General features: G+C 38.4%; 1 protein-coding gene across 1 annotated transcript in view; it reads left to right on the plus strand.

Moving 5' to 3' along the window:
* C2cd5 (C2 calcium dependent domain containing 5) overlaps positions 1–24,603 on the plus strand; it is a 104,245-nt gene that overhangs the window by 24,615 nt on the left and 55,027 nt on the right. Inside the window, exons 8-13 of the mRNA XM_037204318.1 lie at positions 3,704–3,855; positions 7,483–7,668; positions 9,129–9,214; positions 9,802–9,834; positions 18,073–18,181; positions 20,609–20,674. Coding sequence (XP_037060213.1) covers positions 3,704–3,855; positions 7,483–7,668; positions 9,129–9,214; positions 9,802–9,834; positions 18,073–18,181; positions 20,609–20,674 — 632 coding nt within the window. The remainder of the gene's footprint in view (positions 1–3,703; positions 3,856–7,482; positions 7,669–9,128; positions 9,215–9,801; positions 9,835–18,072; positions 18,182–20,608; positions 20,675–24,603) is intronic.

Raw genomic sequence — 24,603 nt, forward strand, 5'->3', positions numbered from 1 at the left:
TGGAACAACTCCATGCAAGTGAAGTAACACGGTTTCCCTGCTGGAGCCTTTAGTAATTCCATAATGACCAGTGATCTAGAGATAGTTCTCAGTTAAGGTTGGGAAACTGTGTGCCCAGGTATGTTGCTGATACTACTGTGTAACTCTGCCATCGTAGCACCAGCAACATAAAAACTTTGAGTGCTACTGTGTGTTCCAGTAAGGCTTCCTTTACAAATCAGATGGCAGGTAGATCGGCTTCAGGTGTAGTCTGCTGACTTTCCTAGTTTAGATTATCAGGGGGTCAAAATTCTGTAGTTGGCTGAAGGCAAATGGAAATAATCTCAATTCTCAAAAAAGTTTTTTCCCCCTCGTGATCTTTGTGAAAAATGTAATTTTTTTTTTAATCTTGAGCATATACTTGTGTAGCCCCTTCCTTTGATGGTCTTTATAGTTATTTGGATTAAATTCTGATCACAAGATTTATCACAGTAGTACCAAATTTTATTTGGAAATGTATTTACAAATGAAATTATTTAAAAAGTTGTAACTTCTGTTTGCTTTAAAAATGTGTCTTAAGGCTGGGGATGTTGCTCAGTGGTATGTAGAGTGTTTGCCTAACAAGCATGAGGTCCTGGATGCGTTCATGATATTGTAGTAAAAAATGCATAAATAAAATGTGTCCTGCAAGAGTGTGGACTTTGAGCTGATACAGGTAGAGTTAGATGCACATAGATTCAGACCCTGTCCCCCTTTCCATACCAAATTTGAAGACTTGCATCTTGAAGCCTGTTACCATGGTATATCCCTGTAATCTCAATGTTTGAGAGGCTGAGGCAGGAGGCTCTCAGGTTGGAGGCCAGCCTGGGCTACTTGGTAAGATTCTGCCTCAAAATAAATAAATAAACGAATAAATGAACGAACACACACACACACACACACACACACACACACACACACACACACACACAAGACCTGAGTCTGTCTGTTGCCACCATGTGGTTTAAAACTCCACCTCATGAGCCCTGGCTTCCGCAGATGCATCTCTGAAGTAATCTGTACGCTCAGGTTTTGAGTGAAAAGTGTTTTTCTTGGTGGAACCTTAGAAGAAGAAACCACAGGGTTGTGTTTTATGTGCACTCATGAAGAGACCCTCAGTAAACCCTAGAGGAATTGTTTCTCCTTTTCTCTCACAGCCATATACTTTAACTTGTGAGACATAGAGTGAAGTGTTCTACCCTGCATTGTTAGGGTCTTTGGAAGGCTTCTTATAACGTAGGCCATGTTTAGAAAGCCCCCTGGGATGTAGGCTGCTGTGTCTCCATGGGCTATACTGTATTTGTCATAAGGAATTAGTTTGGGTGATACTTTAGCATTCGTTATGATTTATCTTATTATAACTAATCTAGTCTTTATTGTATAACACTGTTGGTTTTAAATTGGAATTTGGTAAAAAGAAACAGATTGGATTTAATACATTATCTAAATGAATGAAGGATTAGAATGGATGGAATGGACTTAACACTGGAAATGTGTTATTTTGAGGCAACCTTTCATACAAGGAGACAGATAGAACTCAGAATCTATCATGGTAGTGCTCTAAGATATTTGAACTTTGATTTGATATCATACTTGGAATTTTGCAGTGTTTGTAATATTTTACCTGCATTAATGGCATATATGCCCTCTGTAAAGTTTTGTTTCTCTTAGCTGTTGTATAGCAACACAGAGTCCCTTTGATTTCCCTCACTGAGCTCTCCTTGTGGTAGAGCTGCATTCAGTGTGACTGATCACTACTCTGCACACAGATACTTTCCAAGTGCCTTACATGTGATTTCTTGTGTGCACAGAACTGTGTTGTAGACCTTCCAAGTTGAAGAATTTGAAGGCCCTTTTTGGCTTTAGGGGAGAGAAGAACTCCACTCCCTCAGTTGTGCATATAAAAACAGACCACCTCTAAGAGGTTTAATGTGTCAGTCATACTAAATAGACTTAATGTTAGCCACAGCAAAGCATCAGTGAGTTTGAAAGCCGTGTTGTGTTCCCTTGCTGTCCAGTTGCTAGATTACCCTGTTCTTACTCAGTTTGTGTTGTACGTTAAAAGGATGAACTGTGCCTGTTTGTACCTGGTCACTTCCCTCATATTCTCTCCCTGCTGACAGTTCTTTAAGTACCTCTGTCTTAAAAACATAAATAATTCCTAAGCTTTTTTCATAGAAAGATATAATTAAATAAGCAATTCATGTCTTAGTTTAAAAGAACTGACAGCTCTGTATTTGACTTTCACTTTTTGAGTGCTTTCCTCCCTTAAACATAATAGCAAGTCCTTTTTTGATGAAAACAAAAACCAAGTATGTTAAAAAGAAACTTAAAATTCAAGTAGTCTTTCTTAGTTCCATCAACAATTATACTTGCTATTTTTCTTACAGTTCTTGATTAATCTGATCCTTTAAAATTATATCCTAACTAATTAATTATTGGCTGTTCTTTTTAATTTTAACTTTCTGCATGCTAGGGATTAAAAAAATAAGTTTTCTCCCTTAACAAAAGCGCCTTCAAAATAATTTTAACACAACTTTTGCAACCTGTTGTGTGTATTGTTTTCTTTTCTTCCACTTTGACCACAAACTCCCTCAGGTCTCCGCTGGTTCACCCTCCAAGCCATGGATGCCGCTCGACTCACAACAGCCCAGTTCACACTGCTACTGGCTCACGGCTTTCTCAGAACTTCTCTGTGTCTGTTCCCACTCTCATCTACACTGGTACGAGACTGCTCAGACTCCAGAGCGGGGAGAGGCAGGCCACGGGCAGAGTGGCTGCAGAGGCAGGCAGGCAGGTAGCATAGGCAGGTACCACAAATCTTTGCTTCTTCCCTTGCTTACTTCAAATCCAGCTTCAATAAAGGACTTCTGCTTAGCTGACACAAAGGCTCTGACTATGGAAGCGAAGGTGTTTTTCCGGCTTCCAAAGTCTCTTCCACAGATCCTCCCAGAGCCCTATGATTTTGTGGATTACATTCTGAGAACCCTCCAGTTGTGTTTATGTCACTATTTCTGTATTTGTTTAGAATTGAAATCGATAATGCTTCTAATGAAGCAGACACTGACACTTTGATTTGCTTATTTTCTTTATGTACAAAGTCTGTAGGGTTTTGAAACGATAGGGTCTGTTTCATTCTGTGGAAGAGAGCTATTGGAAAACAGGTAAGCAACGCAGTGTTTCTATGTAGCTCTACCTATTGTCCTCTCTGCTGTGTTTTTAGCTGTGGCACTCTGATGCTGTAGGATAAGGAAACAGTTTTTTCTTTTCGAGATACTTGTGTGTGTGTAAATATGAAGACAGTTACGGATATTTCCACACACCATTTGTGGCCATCATTTTCTTTTGTAACTTACAAAAACATTTATTTAAATAGTTTGTCATTTATTTATTCTTTTTATTTTTTCCTTTTAATATATGTATTTTTAATCCCCATTAGTCTACCATTTCATGCTTCTTTGCTTTTCCACTCGGCTTATTAACTGTTTCAATGCAGAGAATATTTATCTGGAGAATGATGAATGGTTAAACAGCAGTTCGTTGTCTTTGGCCTTATTCCCAGCTCCACACTTAAGAAATGACTGCCGGCCCCACCCCAGTTCTTTCCTGATGTTTGGATCATGTTGCCAACTGTCAAGCCCTTTGGCACATGATTGCTTAATATGTCTCCACCTTCTTCTGGCAGGATTCCCTTCAATGAAGATCCCAATCCCAATCCTCACTCATCAGGACCCTCAACCCCTCTGAAAAACCAAACTTATTCCTTTTCACCTTCCAAGTCCTACAGTCGACAGTCCTCTTCTTCTGACACAGACTTGAGTTTGACACCCAAGACTGGTAAGGCACTTCCACCCACCTTTCGTGTTCTTTTAAAAACTGTTTCTGTTTCTTAGGAGCTTCCCATCCAAGTCTTTCCTCCTATTTCTGCATTTAAGTTAAAAGTGAATGTGAATGCTGATCATTTCAGTTATTAATTTTTTTGTAGAGGCATTGTTTGGAGAGTGACATTTTAACTACTTTAATCATTGCTGATATCAAGTCCAAAGTCGAGACTTTTGGGTGCTGACAGTGTTCATTTCCTGTTCAGGCCCAGAGGAGTGCTGCCTCGAGGCACTTGAACAGCTGCCAGAGTGGGCTGCACTCAGATAACCCTTCTTATTTCAGAACTTAGTTCTGTGTGTTTATTATGGAAATATTGCAGAACTGGAATGGTTGTATAGCTGTACAGATGTCTGTCCATCTGCTTATTGGCTTAAGGTTAGATCAGTGTAAAGTATTGTCCTGAGTTTAACTGGAAAAACAGAAAAAAAGGAAAAGTCAAAAAGAGAAGAGGAAATGACATTGGTCACATCTATTTATTAACTTGTTAACTTAAAAGATAATATAGCCGGGCAGTGGTGGTGCACACCTTTAATCCCAGCACTCAGGAGGCAGTCAGGGGGATCTCTGAGTTCCAGGCCAGCCTGGTCTACAGAGCGAGTTCCAGGACAGCCAGGGCTACACAGAGAAACCCTGTCTCGAAAAACAAAATAACAAACAAAAAAGATAATGTAAACACTGATCATTTCAGTTATTAAAATTCATTTTTATAGGGAAATTATTTTGTTTGATGAGCGACATGTAACTAGTCATTGTTGATACTGACTCCATGGGATCAGGGTGCTTAGCTTTGCTAGGTTTGCTCTCCAAGTTGAAACTACATTTTAAATTTCCTTGGCTTTGAATATTTTTTAATTCATTAAATTTATAATTTTCCCTCTCCTGTTTGTATTATGAATGTTTTCTAGATTTTTGTTAATGTTTTTTGATAAAAAGTTGATAAAAGATTAAATTAGCTTCTTCCTAAAGAATTAAATTATTTAAATAATTTTTAAAGAAAGATTGAAAATTTATAGACTTACTATTTCTAGTATTTTAAGTACTATTTCTAGCAGTTTTCCTATCAGATTGATTAAAACAGTTTTTATTTATATTATTTTGAATTTATCATCTTTAATTACCTTAAATGTTTTATTTTAGTGTTAGGAGAGGAATATAAAATGGATTCATATCTTGTGAAAACAAAACAAAATCTTACTTCCAAAGCAGTGTTATTTATTATAAACTTAATTTCTTTCTTTCTTTTTTATAAATATGGTCACAGAATAGAAATACTATAAGCACCCATTTCTTTCTCTTTGTTTTTATTACCATCTCTGTCACACCTCTCCAACACAGTTACTTTATTTCTAAGTATATGCTTAGTCTTAGCATATTAAACCAAGTGCAGGACAAAAATCCTTGAAGATTGCATCTGTTTCCAGTACAGGTGACTTTTCCTTTTCATTATTGCCCAGACGATGCATCCTTAGAGCTTGTTCTCTAGCTTAGCATGTGCTTATCATAATCAATGTGAAGATGATTAACATAGGCAGGAGGAGGTGCACAGGTTATTTGTAGATAATACCCCACACTGGATAAGAAACTGCAGGAAGGTGGTGATGGTGGCTCCAGCACCAATCCCTACAGATGCTGAAGGCTGACTCTATAGTGTTAATTAGGAGTAACAGTTGAAAATACAGTAGCATTTTATATAGTATTTTATAGTGATGGATGCTTTGGAATGGGTCATTTTAGCTATCTTTGTGCCATAAAAATTGAACCATTCAAATTGTAATGAAATAAAAAAAAAAAGAGAGAGAGAGAGAGACTGGCCTTAATGTTCCTGATGGTCAGAACAAGATAGACTTAGGATAGTACTGTTGTCTCTGCTCTTCTTTTATTGGCACTGGAGATGAAACACATCACATCATGCATCCTGGGCCAGCATTCTACCTCTCAGCTTTACCCCTAGCTCCTGGATGCTTTTGGAGACCAGATCTTGTTAAGTTGCTGAGGCTGATCTCTGCCTTGTGAGCTGAAGCAGTCACCCATTAGCTGCTAGGTGTAGCTGGTACTCTGGGTTTGTGCCCTCATGAACAGTAAGATTTTCTAACAATAGTTTTAAGGCTTTGGCTACTCACTCTGTGTTCTAGGCTACTTTTCAGTACACTTACTGATTATTTTTGTTATACCATAGATAAAGTTTTGAAAGTGTTTTCTTGGCCTTTTGTTTTTTAATTTCCATAAAAGGCCAAACCTAAAGATTTTCAGATAAGTGACCAAACCAGGTCTCTCACGCTTTCTGACTGGCATCATCTGCACTAGCAATGGCCTTTGTAATTTTGGTTCTTAAAATCTCATTTATAGACCACGTGCTATTCTAACATTACTTATAAGCGGACTCTGAGTGCTTGATTCTGTTTACTCACCTCAGGAACTACTTAGTGTATGTTAGCATCCCCGGCTCTGGGCCTGGCTGCCAGTCCTTCATCACCTTTCAGTGGCCCAGAGGGCCTTCACTTATGTTAGGAATTGGCAGGATAATGTTCTCACATTCCTAAAGCTGTGATTCAGTGTGCAACTTTCTCTGCTTTCTAATTCCCTACATTCAAGACTCAGTCTTCCAAGAAATAGTGGAATAAACTGATTATTATTGATTTATTATTTATAAACTGAGAAGTCAAAAATAGAGCAGACATATTAAAGGTAGCCTGAGAAAATTATTTTTCTGTTTATAATTAATGCTGTTTTTCTTTTAGATTTCTTAAATTTTTTCTTATTTATTAGAATCCAATTTATGACATTTTAAAAAATGAGACTTTAAAAATATTTTCCCCAAGTTCTCAATTAATAAGAGTGAAATTTTTGAATGCTGGCGTATGACAAAGATTTACACACTTGATTTGGGGTTAATTTTACTTTCTTAGACAATCTGTTGTATATACTTTTTACTATCCACAGGGTTTTTAATCTTTAAATAAATCTCTGTAAATAGTACTATGGTCAGATTAAAGTATGAAAAATTTTAGAGAAAAGTAAAAGCATTAATTTATACTTCAAAATTGGAGAGAAAAAACGATTTTGAATTCATAAGGCAGTACTCTTTGATTATTTTTTAATGAGTAGTCCATTAACACCACAATATTCAGTATCTTAGCTAGTAACATTTGGAGGTACCAAACTTTACCACTTTAAGTAAGTGTTTATGACTGAAGCAACAGGTTTCTCATCATAATACTAAAGAGGGGTGTTTTTCAACCATACAAGTTTTGAGACACACAACCAACCAACTAACAAAAATTGGTGGGCAATTGAAGTGTTTGAAGAAGTCAGTTAAAAGTGATGTAAATGGCATAAAATCTTGCTAGTTATTTAAAGATTTTTAATGACTGCAGAGTTTGAGAGGGCTTTGTTAATTGAGAAGGTATCTTTGGTTTGCACTGTGTTGGCTAGCGGGTTCTGGCGGGTGGGTGTTCTTAGGCTCAGTGTTGATTTGTCTGCATTTGAAATCCATTTGACTGTTATGTTTTGCTTCATCATTGCTTTCCTTCTCCTGCATTTTCTGATCTTCTGAATCTGCATCTTTGCTACTTTCCTCCACAGCACCTTACCCACAGGGGCCTGGGATCTACCTGTGCCCCAGCTCCACCCCCCTCTCTTGTGGTTCCCTTCACCTTAAGTCCCGCCTCCTCTCGGAATCTAGCCTTACCCCTCATCACTCTAGCCTTGTCAGCCCCGTTCTGAGGAAAAGTGTTTCTTTCAGTGAAGAGCTGTTCCTGGCTGCTTCTGGTAGGATCACATTATGTCAGCTTTTTTAATCCCTTTATTTTAAATCATCTTTGAAACATATTATTTTATACCATAAAGAATGATTGTGTGCTTTATGTGTCTACTAGTTATTTTACTGACAGTTAATCAGAATTACAAAGATGTCATTGGAGGTTATTTGATGGATAATTATGAGTATATAGTAAACTTTATACCTAAAAAGATTATGTCTCAGGACATGGATGTGGATGTTTATTGTAACTATCACTACCTAGGTCCTTACTCAAGTGACTGTGGTAGGTGCCTTGCTCCCTTCTCTCCACACTTGCTCCATCCACATCAGACCTGTGCCATCCTGTTGCTAAACCATAAGGCTACATGAGAAAATTATTCTGTTTGAACCAGTTTAAGTCTCATTTTGGTGATATTCTTTTATTGTATCTTTTTTCTATCCACTACATTAATCAAGTTATTCTGCTATGTTTTCTGGTAATTTATTTATCACTGCAAACTTACCTTTATTTTGTGACTTTTAATACGCTTCATATAAAGATCTTAGTTTTATTTCCGGTTAGCATTGTATAGTCTCTTAAAAATGTTTAGATTACTATAAGAAAAATTTTATTTTTAAAAAACAGAATGGGACTACACACATGCTAACCTTTGTTTCCTTATCCAAGAACAGCTAAAAATGTAAATGTGAATTAGTTCCTTTTTAAGGCACTGCAGTAAATTGGACTGTGTGCATCTTGGTCTCAGGAGGGTGGGCTCACCCCAGTCTGCAGCACTAGCTTCTCACCCATCCCATGTCCATACAAGTCTTGGGTCACATTTGTTCTTGTAGGAGTATCAAAACAAGAGGAACAACAAATGGCAGAGAAAGAAATGTGACATTAAAATACATCTAAGAGGGAGGAAATAGAATTCTTTCATCCCTGACTATGTACATGTGAGATTTATTTACCCATGTGTAATTTTTTTTTCTCCAAAAAATTGTGTTGATTTTTGTGAATGAGCACACTGTTGTAGTGTGACACCATTTTCAGAGGTGGGTGTCAGCAGAGAATAAACTTCATTCTGAATGCTGATTCCATACTCTTTAGCTGTGATATTTTAAATGAGCAGTTAGTATGTTTCTCCTTTATATTTAATTAGATATTTTGGTGTGCCTAAATTGTTAGCATAGTAATAGTCTTTTGATTATTTTTTATCAAAAGTCTCATTTTAAATATAGACTATTATCGAAGATTTGCTACCTTGTTATAATATTCTTATTAGAATAAATTGATTCTAAAACTAGCTTTGACCAGAACTTCGATGTCTTGCTTTAAAGAAAGTCTTAGTATAGTAGAGTAAAATGTATGTGTTAGTTGCCATCTCAAAATATGTGACATGTATGGATCATTTTCTTGTGTTTTGACTCACACTGGCTTGCTGTTTTATAGTTGTCTGGTTGTTATTTGTGTGCTGATGTCCTGTAGGAATGGGCAGTGGTAGTGCTGGAAAAGAAGGGGGGCCCTTTAAAGCGCTTCTGCGACAACAGACGCAGTCGGCGTTGGAACAGCGGGTAAGAGTCACCACTTTACTTTCTGTTCTTGCATTGGCGCCATGGCTTTGTGTTCCCAGGCTGCTGTGGGCTCAAAGACTTCTGAAAGGTATTCTTGATCATATCTGCAATGCTGTAGTTTTAATGATCAAACGTCTTTAAGATATCACAGTAATTTATTTACCAGTATTTACTTTCTGTTGGAAAAATTTTGTAAGTTTTTTGTTTTGTGTTCTAATCTTTAAATTAAAATATTTCTCCTGAAAATATCCACTGAATGATGAAGTCATTTCTTTTTTTCATTAAAATTACAATATAGAAAAGAAAATGGTTAATATTTTTCGGAAAACCATCTTAATAACATTACATTAAAATAATGCCCTAGTATATTAACATATTTATCTGCTGATATAATTTTTCTCACTGGCCTGTTTATTAGAAATAAGACACACTTTCTATATCTCCGTAGATTAAAATTAATAGAGTGGTTCTCTAGTATAATATTTTAATTATGCTTAATGTTTAGTTAATTTGTTGAGTGGGAAACTGAGTCTAGTTTTTGGATGATTTCTCTCTCTCTCTCTCTCTTTATAAACGTCATTGCTAAGGGAGGATCGCCTCATAGGTTCTGTAGAAGGCGGGTATGTTTCTGAACACGTATGAGAGCCTGTGCCTTGTGTTAGAAGCTTTCCTACTTTTCATCTTGTTCATCTAAGTTTTATTTAAGCTTTTAACAAATGTTGCTGGCTTTTTCTGAACTTAGTACTGTGAGGCTCCTGTTCTTTTCTGCTAATGCAGTGCATGGTTCCGTGTGTCCTGTCCTGTGCTTCAATTCAGACAGCGCTCCACAGCTTTCTTTCGGTCTGCTTCGGAAGCTATAAGCACTTATAGACTCTTATTTTGTTTGTTCATTTTATACCAGCACTTGGGAGAGAACAAAGGTGAGGTGGAGTGAACACCGTAAAAGGCACACCTTCTTTCTGCAGTCTGCCTCCGAGAACAGTTTGTTTCTGATTCTCTGACTGCAGACGATAAGTTTATTCTCTAGGCAGTTTTTTTCTTATGCTGCAAGTAGCTATTTACATCCTGTTTACCTTTTAGACAAGGGTGAAGTGAGCAGAGCTGAAGTGTGGTAATGAGTTGAGCTCTAGCCAGGTCTCTTGTTTTCGTGCAGTACTTGGGATTGAACCCCAGGGCCTTGTACATGCTGGGCAAGCACCTTCCCACTGAGCTGTGTCCTCAGCCTTCAGTCCTTTGTTTTGTGCCCCATTAAACTGCACTTGCTCTTCACCTACTCCTGTCTTGGCAGCACACCGACCACCACCACCACCACCACCACCACCACCACCACCACCACCACCACCACCACCACCACCACAGTCATGGCCAAAGATTAAAGTATGGAGAACAGGATCAGAGTGGAGGCGTGCGTGTCTGTTCATCATGTTTTAGGCCAGAATGGTTTTATCTTTGCCTTCTCCCATTCTTTTTTTAAATCTAATTGCTGTTTTAGAATTCACATAAAGAGAAAATCTTGGTTGATGAGATAGTGGACTGGAAATGTGGCTGTGTGACATGCTGGTTGGTGACTTTACTGTCTGTGCCACAGACCTTTACAACCATTTCATGGGAGACATTCAAATAATTTTGGATTTGGTTTAGATAAAATTTGTGGACTTTTTTGTTTTGTTTTTATTTTTTGAGGTGGTGTCTAATCTGTAGCCCAGGCTAACAGGGATCTCACTATGTAGCTCAGGCTAGCTCTGAACTCATAATCGTACTGCTTTAACCTTGCAAATGCTGGGATTACAATGCCTAAGTAAAAGTTGTGTGTGTTTCTTTAAAATATGTTTTAAATTGAAATAGAATTTCATCACTTTCCTCCCTCCCATTTCTCTGTCCAGCTCCTCCCATATCCACCCACTCTCAAGTTAATAGCCTATTTTTAAAAATTATTTTTGGTTGTGAGCCTAGCCGGGCGGTGGTGGCGCACGCCTTTAATCCCAGCACTCGGGAGGCAGATCCAAGCGGATCTCTGTGAGTTCGAGGTCAGCCTGGGCTACCAAGTGAGTTCCAGGAAAGGCGCAAAGCTACACAGAGAAACCCTGTCTCGAAAAACCAAAATAAATAAATAAATAAATAAAAATTATTATTACATACATACATACATATCTATTTATTTGCAAAAATATGTAAGTACAACCTGCTAAGTCTGTTTTTGTTTGTATGCATATGGTTTCAGCGCTGACCACTCTGCATTAGACAACCAATAAGTTGACTCATCCCCGAGAGAAGCTAATCCTTCTCTGAATAGTCATTAGTAGCTTGTAGTTCTTTGTCTAGGGGTGGCACTCCATGAGATTACCCCTTCTGCATTGGCATGTCCATTGATACTGCCATTGTTCTTTCTGGCTTGTTTATGTAGCCATTTCTAGGAGAGAATGTTTTACAGCAGACTTCTTGGGATTCTGGCTCTTACAGTCTTTCTGCTCCCTTTTCTGAGAGCTTCTCTGAGCCATAGATGCAGGAGCTGTGATGTAGATGTTTCTGTTGGGGCTGGGATCCTCAGATCCATTAATCCCTTCCTTGTGTCCACCTGTAGTTTTCTGTGATAGTTTTCATTTGCTGTAAAGAGAGGCTTCATTGCTGAAGAGTGGTGGTGTGTCCTTATACACTTACCTGTGTGTCTAAGAATAAGATTTATAATGTAGTGAGGAATTATGCTGGGTTAGTAATGTGGCAGAGTCTTTTCTAATGTCCATGACCTCACTAGCTAGGAAGCTATGAGTCAGCAATGATATCCCTCCTATTGAGTGGGCTTTAAGTCCACTCAGCAGCTGTGATCACCACCAACGTGTGAGTGTTCCTGTTGAACCTTTAGGATATCTTGCATGTTGTTCATCGTCATGTTCACAGGTGTTGCAGCTGGGTAGGGCTGTTCAATCCTATCTCTCTTTTGATAGCTTGCATACTATTCTCTGGTACCATGGAGGTTTGATTGCAGGAAAAAGAAACTTTCAGGTCAGGTGCAGCTTAAATTATAAGTAAATTATAGTTACTTATGAGTCTTGTGTCCTTAATCTGTGGTATCTTCAGCACTAGGGGCCCACCCTTGATCTCTGAAAGACAGCAAAAGTTTACATTTACAGTTTGTTGTTTTAGGAGTCCCTTGGACTACCTTGACCAACCATTTGAAAGGAGGTTTTTCATGTCTGGTACTGGGATTTTTGTTAGTCTATAGTTCTATAAGGGAGTGTTGTTAGCCCAAGTGGCTTAACTTCCTTTAAGCTAGTGTGTGTGTGTGTGTGTACCCATATATACACATATGTATTGCTTATAATTTTAAGTAACTATAAAATGATTCATTGAAGGTTTATCAAACAACCTTCAAGGAATCATAGCCCTGGTATTATTTGCCTCCCTTCTTCACCATATGTTTGAGCTCCATTCTTTTGTAGTTGGAGTCCACTCCCCATTTTTTAATGTTTCTTACTTTGTGTTACCTGCAAACTGCCCCTCGCTGTCCCACATCTATGGCCCCTTTACATTTTCTTGGTTTCTCTGGTTAGTCCAGGTTGTGTACGCCCATCAGAGCATCTGAGGGTTTGGAGATAGGAATGTCAGTTGAGTGAAAACATGTAGAGGATTTTGTTTCGTTTTTTTAAGACAGGGTCTCATGTAGTCTAGGTTGGCCTGAGCCAACTGTGTACCCAAGGATCACCTTTAACTCCTGCCTCTGCCTCTTTTTTGTTTTTGTTGCTATTTTACTTACTATTTATTTAGGTTTTTTGAGACCAGGTCTTTCCATAGAGTCCTGACTGTCCTGGGATTCACTCTGTAGACCAGGCTGACCTTGGACTCACAGACATCTGCCTGACTCTGCCTCCCAAGTGCTAGGATTAAAGGCATGCGCCACCATGCCTAGCCCATGCCTTTACCGATTAAATGCTGGTATTATTGATGTGTGCCACAGAATTTGGCCAGATTTATGTTCGTTCGTTCGTTCGTTCGTTCGTTCGTTCGTTCGTTCGTTCGTCCCTTCCTTCCTTCCTTCCTTCCTTCCTTCCTTCCTTTTTCTTCTTACTTATTTGCTTATTTATTTACTTATTTATTTGTTCGTTCATTCATTTATTCATTCGTTCGTTCGTTCATTCATTCATTCATTCATTCATTTATTTATTTATTTATTTATTTATTTATTTATTTATTGAGACAGAGTTTCTCTGTGTAGCCTTGGCTGTTCTGGAACTTGCTTTGTAGACCAGCCTGGCCTCGAACTCATAGAGATCATCTGCCTCCTGAGTGCTGGTTGTAAAGGTGTGTGCCTGGCTCAGATTTGTATTTTCTAATATGTTTTTTTTTTTTTTTGAGATACAGTGTCATGTAGCAGAGCATGGCTTCAAACGTACTATGTAGTTAAGAATGATGTCTACCTCTCAAACTGGGATTATAGGCATCACAAACACATTAGGCTTCTACTTGTACTTTTCAAACTGTATTTTATTACATTTTAAAATTTATTTTGTATGGGCGGAGGTAGGTTTGTGGGTGCATGAATGCTGTGGTGCACATATGGAGGCCCGAGAATAACTCATGGGAGTGGCTTCTCTACTTCCATGTGGTCAGTTGAACTCAGGTTGTCAGGCTTGGCAGCAAGTGTCTTTACCCACTAGGCCATCTTGATGGCCTCTGATGTGCTTTTAAAGAGTATAAAATCTTGGACACATCAGCACACTGGGCATATACTATAACTTTTTTTTTATTTTAAACAAAAAAAGGGGAAATGTGGTTGATATATTATGTGCCCCAATAAACTTATCTGGGGGTCAGAGAACAGAATAGCCACTATATTAAATGTAGAGGTTAGGGAGTGGTAGCACATGCCTTTAATCCTAGCCTTCTGGAGGCAGAGATCCATCTGGATCTCGGAGTTCAAAGCCACACTGGAAACCACCAGGCATAGTGACACACACCTTTAATCTCAGGAAGTGATGGCAGGAAGCAGAAAGGTATATAAGGCGTGAGGACCAGGAACTAAGTTTGTTAAGCTTTTAGGCTTTAGCAGCAGTTCAGCTGAGATCCATTCGGGTGAGGACACAGAGGCTTCCATTCTGAGGAAATAAGATCAGCTGAGGAATTGGCGAGGTGAGGTTGTCTGTGGCTTGTTCTGTTTCTCAGATCTTTCAGTGTTCACCCCAATACCTGGCTCCAGGTTTTATTTCATATAAGATTGTTTAGCAATTCGTCTTACAGGTATATGTTAGTAGACAGTCTTCATAGGATTAAAAGCAAAGGTATTAAGAACTACGGTTTTGTGTAAGACCTTGTAAAACCTGACATTGTTATGGTATTGCATCTGTACCATTCCCATATGCAGTAGTAGTCCCTTGCATTCCCCCAAGTTTAGAAGAAGCAGCAAAAGCAGCAGTGTCTTTGGCTTTTCCAGTCACCTCTGGCTGCTGTTGATGTCACTTTTGTTTGGGGAAAAGGCATGTAGCAGTACAGTAAGTTCTCTGCAGAAGTGTGCAGGTATGTATGAAAACATCTGTGCGAGGATATACTAAGAGCATTAAAAATAATTGGTTTTAAAAGTATTCACATAGGTTTTTAGTTGTGTATTTTTCCTCAGTAAAGAAAGCTGGAGCTGGATGCCGAGGCATATACCTACAGTCCTAGCACTTAGAATCTGGGGCTTGTGGGTTCTGAGTTCAAGACCAGCCTGGACTACATGGGGAAAAAGGAAAGGAAAGAAGCCTAGTTATTTACCTATTCCCAAGGAACATACTTTGGGGAAACATGGATAAAAAGTGGATTTATAGTGAATTAAGATCTCCTTATTAATAAGTAGGGTAAAATTGTATGATAAACCATTGCAGGGATCTAGCATGGTGCTGGGTTGTTTTTAAGATGTATTTCTATGTTTAATGATTTGCATGTGTCTGTATGTGTATGCTCAGGTGTGTTTGAATGCATGCAGAGGCCAGCAGAAGGCATGATCCCCTGGAGTTATAGGTGGTGTGAGCTAACAACTGACATGGGTGCTGGGAACCAAGTCTGGATCCTCTGGAGCAGTGGCTGCTCTTTACTCCTGAGCCATCTCTCCAGCTTTAGAAATTCACTCTGTGCTCTGGGGATGACAAAAGAGTTGATATAAAAATTGAGCCATTTATATATCGTAAAGAAAAACTCCATGTAAATCTATTGAAAATAATACTTCTGCTATGTTTTATTGATTTTTCAACTACCTTTCTTTAAAGACACACTATCAGATATTCTTATAATTCATGCTCTTAGCTTATATCAAAGGTCAACAAGTAAAATGTCTGGGGACAACAGGAAAGGATACTTTAAACATTAATGGACTTTCTAGAGAATGTGTCTTTTTTTAGTTTCTCAAACTGACATTCAGACATTGAAAGCATAGCATGCTTGGACTGATCTTGGGGAAGCTGCCTTTGTCAGAGGGGAGAAGAAAAGAGCAGCTCTATAAATTCAGCAGGTGTAATGCGTAGACTGTATAACTTAAACCAAGTTCTGAATGATATTTACTGAGAAATAAGAACTAATGTAGGTTTTAAGGTTTACTGCTAAGGAGGACAGGAATAGAGGGCCCTGCCATGCTCTGCTTTCTAAAATGTGGAGTTATAATAGCACCTCTCTTTTGGTTGGGGCATTTTTGAAAGTCATTTTCTGCACTTAACATAGGCCCTGGCATAGGTCAGCATGGGCCCGCAGTCTCGTGCGACGTGGAGATGGCCATGTTTTACTTGCTGTCAGTAATGGCAATAACTTCTTTAGTTGGAGGATACTTTGCAGAAGGACTTGGCCCGAATAATTCTGATAGTTTTTGCCTATTGTTGATTAAATCTTGTATTTTAAAGTGAATCAGTGTGCTGGCTGGATGGACTGGGGTTGTGTAAGAGAGACTCCATCAGCAGAGCAAGCTGGCCCCTCTTGAAGCACCATTGTGTTTTTCTGCTCTGACTGGTTTTAGTATGAAACTTCATAGCTCATCCTTTACAAGTCCCCTGATCTGCTTCCCCTCCTTCCCCCTCTTCCCTCCCTCCTACTTGTCTCTCCATCCCTTGTAGAGGTGATCACACCTTGGACCCTGCACACAGCCAGGCAGACTCTATATTGCGTTGCTGTCCCCAGGGCTGGAAGTCGTGTCTTCCATTTAGTTTACAAACCTTTTTTTTTTTTTTAACAGTGGTTCTTGTCTTAATATTTAAAAGATGGATGTATAACGAATAAGTATAAAGTACATTTTATTCTTTGAGACCATCATATAACTTAGATATTTTAAGAATTGTTCCTAAAATTGAAAAAAAAAAAAAAAGCCTGGAAAATTCTATGGACCTAATTTACTACATTTAAATAACATTAGCCACTTATACATGTCTGATTTAAAATTTAACGTATAAAAGTTCAGATGAAAATAATACATTTTTGACAAAAAGTATTATATACCTTTCGCCATATATTTTCTAATATTCACTTCCATGTTTCAGTCTAGGTCAAACATAAACAATTCTATGGATTTGGCTTTTTACCCTTCTTATACAGTGTAGCAGTTCTGGTCCTTGTTAAAGTAAAGATCACTTCTGAGTTTTGACTGGATTTTAATGTGTTTATGTATATGCACACCCATGTGCACTTTTTATGTTTATGCAGGTGTGCAGGACGGTTCCTTTGTGCTGAAAATTGCAAGTTGCTCTGCCGTATGCATTGTGCTTCAGCAGTCTTGTAATTCCATGCTTCAAGCAGCTTCAAGGTCGTCTTGCTGCTTTTATACGTGCCTGTTTTTAGTAGTTGCTCTTTTTTTTTATTTGTTGCATTTAGTCTGCTGTGGCCTAGAAAATTTGATAATGATGAATTTTAGACTGACAAGTATTTTTAGCATCTGTAACTACTTTCTACCAGTGTGAGCATCCCCTGCGGAGATGCCTTGGGAATGCAGTGCATGAACCTTAATACTTGCAGTCCTCTGAGGGTTTGTTGGGCTGTTTTCCAGCTCTTATTATGTTGAAAGTGGTCAGGGCTGTTGGTTAATGACTTCTGGTTAAGAGAGCTGCATTCATCTCACAGCCAGGCAGGTCAGGTAGCCATCACCTCTTCCTTGCATCCACTTTTTCCATGGCACATGGCCCGTGTTTGGGCACACACAGACATTCCCCTTTCCTGCTGGTGCTCGTTGAGTGAGTTCCCTATTGTTTCCTTTTTCTTTTGAGTTCTTCTTGTCATCCTTATGGCAGAAGGGGAGCCACAGCTTGGAGAGCCTGTAGGATTGTGTGTTCCCTGACTCTACTGTGTGCTTCTTTCCTCTGCTTAACATACAGTATGTGGCTCTTTTTGCTCCTGGTCACACAGAGATTGGCTCTCACTTCACCTAGCTGTTTACTTTCTCTTTCTCACTCTCTAGACTGCCTGTCTTTTCACTCCATGTCCTACACTTCCTTTATCTAGGCCTCTTGTTGCATGCAGGCCTTGGGAATAAATACTTTCCAATAGCCTGTGTACCTGCATGTCGAGACATCATTACTGAGAAAGGCATATGGGTTGCCAGGCTGTCCTGCCCTGTGCCATTGGGAAATGGTGTTGGAGTAGAGTTTGAGAAGAGAGAAGAGTATGTTTTGAGTAGCTCAGCTGGGGACTATTGAACATTTTCCCCAACTCAGAACTGATAAGGCTGCTGGATTCTGAATGCTACCTCGGATGTAGGGGAACAGATTTGGAGCTGTGAGCATCTGGGGAATTTAAGGAAAAAGCAGGTGTAGTGTATTTTTTTTCAGGCCATGCATTTCCTGGGTTAGGATCTGCATGAGCAGAGCCTTCTACTATCCATTTGGTCTCATCTGTTCTGCCCTTGTCTTCACCAGGAATTCCCCTTCCTCACCTTGACGGCCTTTCCTCCTGGACTCCTCGTGCATGTCGGTGGTGTGGTTAGTGCACGCTCTGTGAAGCTTTTAGATCGGATCCACAATCCTGGTATGTTTTCTGATAAGTTTGATTTTACTGCTTTTACTTGAGGTGTGGTTGTAAAAATTGATTTTGATGAATATTGAAAGCAAATTTAACCTGAAGAGAGATGAAAACAGATTATAAACTGGCACATGTTATTTTGAAATATTTTCAGTAATTGCACTTAAAGGTAAACTAAGAAGTATATATTAGTTATTTTTAATGAATAACAAATGAGTACATTTTGATTTACTTCTGGCTAGGTTATCATTTTGAGGGGCTCATTAATGAATGTTTGGGTTAGCTTTATATTTGCTTTAAGGAGTTAAAGGTTTTTACTGTTTGGCCTTCATGGCCATTACATGAAGTTGTTTATGTTTTTCACTTGCCCGTATGGCCAAACAAGGAGGAGCAGTAGCTCATGTCTTTAAAGAACAGCATGTGAATGACACAGAAGGCAGGCAAGCCTGGTCCTGGCACTTTAGGGCCTTGGGTTAGAACCCCCAGGTGAATTTTCTCACTCTACATCAAGCATCATCAATAATGGTAGCTCCCTAGGTAGTTGTATTTCATGCCCAGACATTTGCTCAAGCACCGTAAACCTGAAGTAATGTTGGCATCTGTACTTTTGCGTATTTTAGAAGCCATTAATTCCTCACTTACAGCAACTTCTTTGTGACATGTAGGAAAAGAAGAAAAGAATGCTCTGAAAACGATTGGGATGGAAAATATTATGGATAGTGCTTTTGAGTATAACAGAGCATTAACTATTCTTTACAATTAAATTTAAATGGTGCTCTGTGGTTTGATTTTACCTGAGAAGAATAGAATTCTTCTAACTTGCAAATGTGACTTCAGAAAGGCAGTGCTACTCATGTTTATTTAGCTCTAAAGTGAGCAAATACATCCTCTCTGCTCCAGTATTTTGTTTTGGTTTGGTTTATTTTCCCCCTTTCTTACTTTTATGGTCAGTGTAAGATCTCATTTTTCTTACTGTATTGTCCACCCTGTAGCACTTAGTGGGCAGTCAGACTGCTACCATGTAGCACATGATATTCTAACTTTCTGTAGCAAATTCAATTCCAGGAAGTGTAAGGAAAGACCAGGCTGTGAAACCTGACAGTCACTGTGCTTTCCATGGATGACTGATATTTTGATGGCACTCATTGACACGATACTGTCCAAAACAGTTTAGAAGTATATTCAATTGATTTCTTCTTTCATTTTGTTGCTTCCAAATAAGTTATTTAAATTAGCTTTAAATGGAGATAATTATCTCAAAATGTTACGTACATTTACAAAATCTTCTTGAGAGTTTATCATACCCACCAATTCCTTCCAGCCGTACTAGAAACCTGAGAACCCAGGAGAGAGAGAGTGTCTTTTTAGAATGAGTTTTGTATGCTGTAACTAGCTGCTCACCAGTTTTCTCCTCCTCTCTCTCAGAATAGCTGTCCATCATGCATGGGAAGCCTCAGTTATTATTAGTGGATTATTCTCAGAAGTTCAAGTGCATATATCTGTATGCAAATACTATGAAATAGTACAGAGTTACATTTTTAGTTTGCCTTGTTTTTAGTCTAATACTTACCAAGTGTAATTCTAATGGTCCCAATATCTTATTTTGATTTAAAATAAACTCTCTTTGGATTCTTTTATGTACATATTATGCACTAAGATGGAACATTTACCTAACAGCTTCTCTAAGGCCCTCAAGTAATTTTCTGTTACAATGATAGAGTTTGTTGAGAAGAGGTGATGGTGACACTCGGTGAAGCCCTGGATTAGACGTATCACCGCGGTGCTGTAGTGGAATGGGCACTGCTGCTGTGCTGGGAGAGATGCTTGTGCAGTGTGTTTCCTTGCAGTTAGTTTTTAACTAGTGACTATGAAACATTTTAATTTCATTTTTAGTGGAAAAGGGAAACAATCTTATTTTAAAACCATTGCCCCAGCCGGGTGGTGGTGGCACACGCCTTTAATTCCAGCACTCGGGAGGCAGAGACAGGCAGATCTCTGTGAGTTTGAGGCCAGCCTGGTCTGCAGAGTGAGTTCCAGGACAGCCAGAGCTGTTACACAGAGAAACTCTGCCTCGTAAAAAACAAAAACAAACAAAACAACAAACCAAACCAAACACATTGCCATTAGTTCTCTTGGTGATGACTTCTGAGTTCTTAGCGCTCCTTCCTTTGTTAAATACCAGGCAAGTAGAAGCATAAACAGAAAGACGGGTGGTTTCCGGCACCCAGGGGACCAAATGACAGTTAATTGTAGGTGACTGTAGCTTGCTTCTCCTGCCTTTCCTGTCTCTATTTCTTATTAACTCTGCTGTCTGTCTTCCAGTTCCTGTCAAGTGCTGTTGTCAATTGTGTTCTTGTTTGTAGTTTTTTTTTCCTTTTATTCCTACTATTCTGCACCTAAAACTGATCAACTAATTTGCTGTTTTGAACTCAGCCTTTGTCGGAATTATGGGTAACACAAGATCTTACAAACTGCTAGACTGGAATAGTTTCAATTCAGGTATTTTACTGGTCATTCAGTATTACATATGCTGACAGAAATTATGGCAGCTCAGTGAGGTTTTAGAGATGTTCTAGATTAAATAGATCAATTCAGTTACATGGATGCATTCTGTAATAGTTATGTCACAACTTGTAATTTGCATAGAAATGCAAGTATAAAAATACATGAGCTAAAGCACATCAAAACCATACCATAAATTATGAATGACTTTGCTTATGAGACTAACTTTCGGAATATAATTAAATTCTATTTATGAATTTTGGTTAGTATTTTCATATCTGGTAAGTGATACAGGCATTAGCTTTACCATCAAGCAGCATTTGTTAAATACATTAAACAACCAGCCAGATAAACCTTAAAGCATGTTTAAACTGCATGATCAGATTTAATAGAGAATTTTTACTGTTTTATAAATTACCAGGAAATGTGACTCTTAGCATTTTCATATATAATGCTAGAAGTATTCTAAAATTTCATAGCAGGACAGATTTTCCAGGGAGATTAACATCTCTAAGCTTTCCTCCTTCCACATGACGTTCCAATTTCTCTTTATAAGTAATTGGTATATAGTCTGTAGCAATTAAAAAACAAGAAAACTTTACAGCTGATGATGTGTTTTAGTAATGCCAACTAGTTTCTTTTTGATAAAAACATATTTTCTTACTAATATAAATATCTAAAATTATTTTTGAGATTAAATTTGGAACTATTTTAATTAAACGCTAAAGCTGGTATTTAAAGAATGTTTTCAGTTCTTTGTGTCAGTGTATTTTATAGTGAAGCAAAAGTATCAAAGGGCTCAGCATTTCAGGTAACGCTTTCCTTTCAGTATTCTTTGTATGCAAGAGTCAAAGATGAAAACTCTGCTGTGTATTGTTTGACGAGGAGTGAGTCATGTTCGTGATCTGGCTTGTCAGCCTGTGCAAATGTAGAGGGATCCTAATTTCTGACTCTTTAAGGAAGTTACCTCTGTTTCTAGACAAGCTTTTCCATTGTGCTGACATTCACTAAAATGAAAATGGTAGTTTTGTTGATTGCTTTTTAGTGAGAAAATGAAATATACCATATTAGATTTGTTTTATAAAGTAAGAATATATTCCAATACACACTTAGCTTAGAACAATTAAAAAAATAGGTTGTATAAAAATGATATCGACTACTAACAACTTAAGGAAGTGAAGTCTTGTCAGATTAGCCACTTTTAGAGTGTGATAGTTGTTGGTCAGATGACAGAAGTTTTATAAAAGGAAAGGGCAGAAATTAAATCCTTGGGACACAAGGGTACTGTCTCAGGCAAGCAGAGCAACAGTTTGGCAAGGACAGACATGGTTGAGGAAGCAGTATATCTTGCCATCACTGAATGTAATGTCATATGGGAAGTGTGCAGAAGAGAAGTGGCTGTGGAGCCACATGGAGGGCTTGCAGGGGTGGAGGAGAGGGCCAGACTGGGCTGTGTAGGTAGTTCCAGGACCAGCCTAAGCTGTGATGTGAGACTGTTCTCAGAAGAATGAGCCAAACAAATAACAGAACAGCAAGAGTATAAAGATAATGCTTTTAGTTTAATATGTCCATAGTACCATCCTATGATCCAGGCCTTAGAATAGTTACATTTAGAAATAAGGCTGATTTTGATATTAATTTAGAAAAAACAATTTGATAATTCTGAATAAAATGTGTTATGTTTGGTAAATATATTCAAATAATTTTTATATATCCTCTGTAATTTGGATATATTTTGCTATTGCTATCCCATAATGTCAAAATGTCACAATTGACCACACTGTCTGTTCATCCACAGGACTCATGTTTAATTCCCAGCACTCACATGGCAGCTCACAGCTGTCTCTAACTCTAATTCCAGGGGAACCAGTACCCTCTTCTGGCCTCCATGGGGGGTACTTGCATGTACATGGTGCAACCATAAATGCAGGCAAACACCCATATATAAAAGTTCAAAAAACAACAAACATCAAAAAATCCAAACAAAGAATTGACTCCCATTAGTAGGAATAATAATTGTCAATACTGTTTTAATTTCAAAATTATTCATACTTTATTTCTTGAGTTCTTTGACACCGTAAACAATGTGAGGCCTCAGTCAGTTTGATAATAGTCATCGAAGAGCAAGAGAAAAGAGAATTCTGAATGAGAAACTAAACACTTGTTAGTTACTAGACTTTCTTAGTTCAGAAATCTTACAGGATGAAAAATACGCCACATAGCATTTACAGTGGGATGCTGCATAATGACTTTTTGGTCATGGATCATGCATCATGGTTCTCCCATAAGATCATATTGCCTTGGGATTGGCTGCCTTAGGTGTGCCATTGCATACCATGAAGTGGTGAATACTGGCCAGTGTGGCATTTCTCAGAACACGTGTCTTTATCATTGAGTGATACATGACTGAATTGGTATTTATTTTGTACTATATAGTTAGGCACTAGAGGACAAAGATTGCCAGTCACTCTATCTTTATGAAACTTATGTTCTTAGATGATAGAAAAGTATTAAGTGTGTTACTGTGTTGTGTGATATACAGAGTGGAAACAGGTATGGCTAACTGTGTTGGGGGCTGTGCTAATTCTTAAGCTCATGTTTGAAGGTTATATATCAGGTTTTCATAAGTTTCTGATTCTTTCAGTAAGATACTTAACCCCGTACAAATGCATATTCTGCTGTTCTAAATCTCCAGCATTTAAGTCAGTCTTAGCCAGTGCTCCTCTGATGGTCTGATAGTTGCTTCACAGAGTACAAAGGGTCTGCCTTAGCCTCCTGTCCTTTGCTTTTGTCTTAGCCATCTTGTCCACAGTGATGGGGCATTTTTATGCACTAGGAAGAAGTGAACCCTTCTCATGAACCTGAAAACTTACTATGATGTTACCTTTTGTTTCCTGATTTTTCTGTTCTGTAAACAGAATTTGAGAAAGATGGGACGTGGGGTAGGGGTAGGGGGTAGAGTGGATATTAGCAGCTGCAAAGGGGGCTGAGATGTTACTGCTCTTCCTTGACACTCTGGGCTGCCATGAGATATCATGGTAATGAGATAATGATAACATGCCTTTTGGTCATCCTGGCAGACACTGCCTCTCCACAGACCTAGAGACAAGCCAGAGAGTCTTGAAGATTTTGCTACATGCTAGATCCCATCTGAGTGCTTTACAATAGCAAGTTATTTGAGTTTCAAGAGATCTTTGAGGGATGATACTCTAATCCTATTCTGTGGGTGAGCAAAGCAAAACAGTAGTTTCCTTAAGGGATCAGTAGAAGGCAGCAGAGCCACAATCGCAGCCTAAGTGACCTGGCTTTGGGACCTACATCTTAACCATGGATGGAGCATACTTGGAGCATGAAGTCATCAGGGTTTGCTTGTACATGTGGCATGCAGAACAGGTGCCTGTCAGCTCTCAGGCAAGGGGAGGGGAGGGTGTTATCTTCACACAGTATTTTTGATTGGATGTCTTATGTCCAGAATTAGGAAAAACAAATTGTTTAAAAGGAGATTGCTGGTTTTGAGAATTTTTTTGAAGTTTTAAGAATATTTTTAGATGAATCATGAATTTTAGGACATATATTTATTTTTTTTCTTCAATCATAATAGACTTGAATTATAAGGTAAGCTTTAGTGGTTTGAATTAGAAAATGCTGCTTCTTTCTTAATCACAATCATATTGTTTTAGAAAGCTCATTTTGGGAGTAAAAATTCAGTTAAAAACTTGAAAAATAAATTTACTACTTTACAAAATATTTAATTGTAAAAAATGTGACCAACTGGGTGTAGTGGTACACACCTTTAATTCTAGCACTTGGGAGGTAGAGGCAGGTAGGTCTTTGAGTTCAAGGCCAGCCTGGTCTACGGAGTGAGTTCTACAATAGCCATGGCTATGTAGAGAGACCCAGTCTAAAAAAAAAACAAAACAAAACAA

The sequence above is a fragment of the Peromyscus leucopus genome, chromosome 3 (genome assembly GCF_004664715.2).
Source record: "Peromyscus leucopus breed LL Stock chromosome 3, UCI_PerLeu_2.1, whole genome shotgun sequence".
Lineage (NCBI taxonomy): Eukaryota > Metazoa > Chordata > Mammalia > Rodentia > Cricetidae > Peromyscus > Peromyscus leucopus.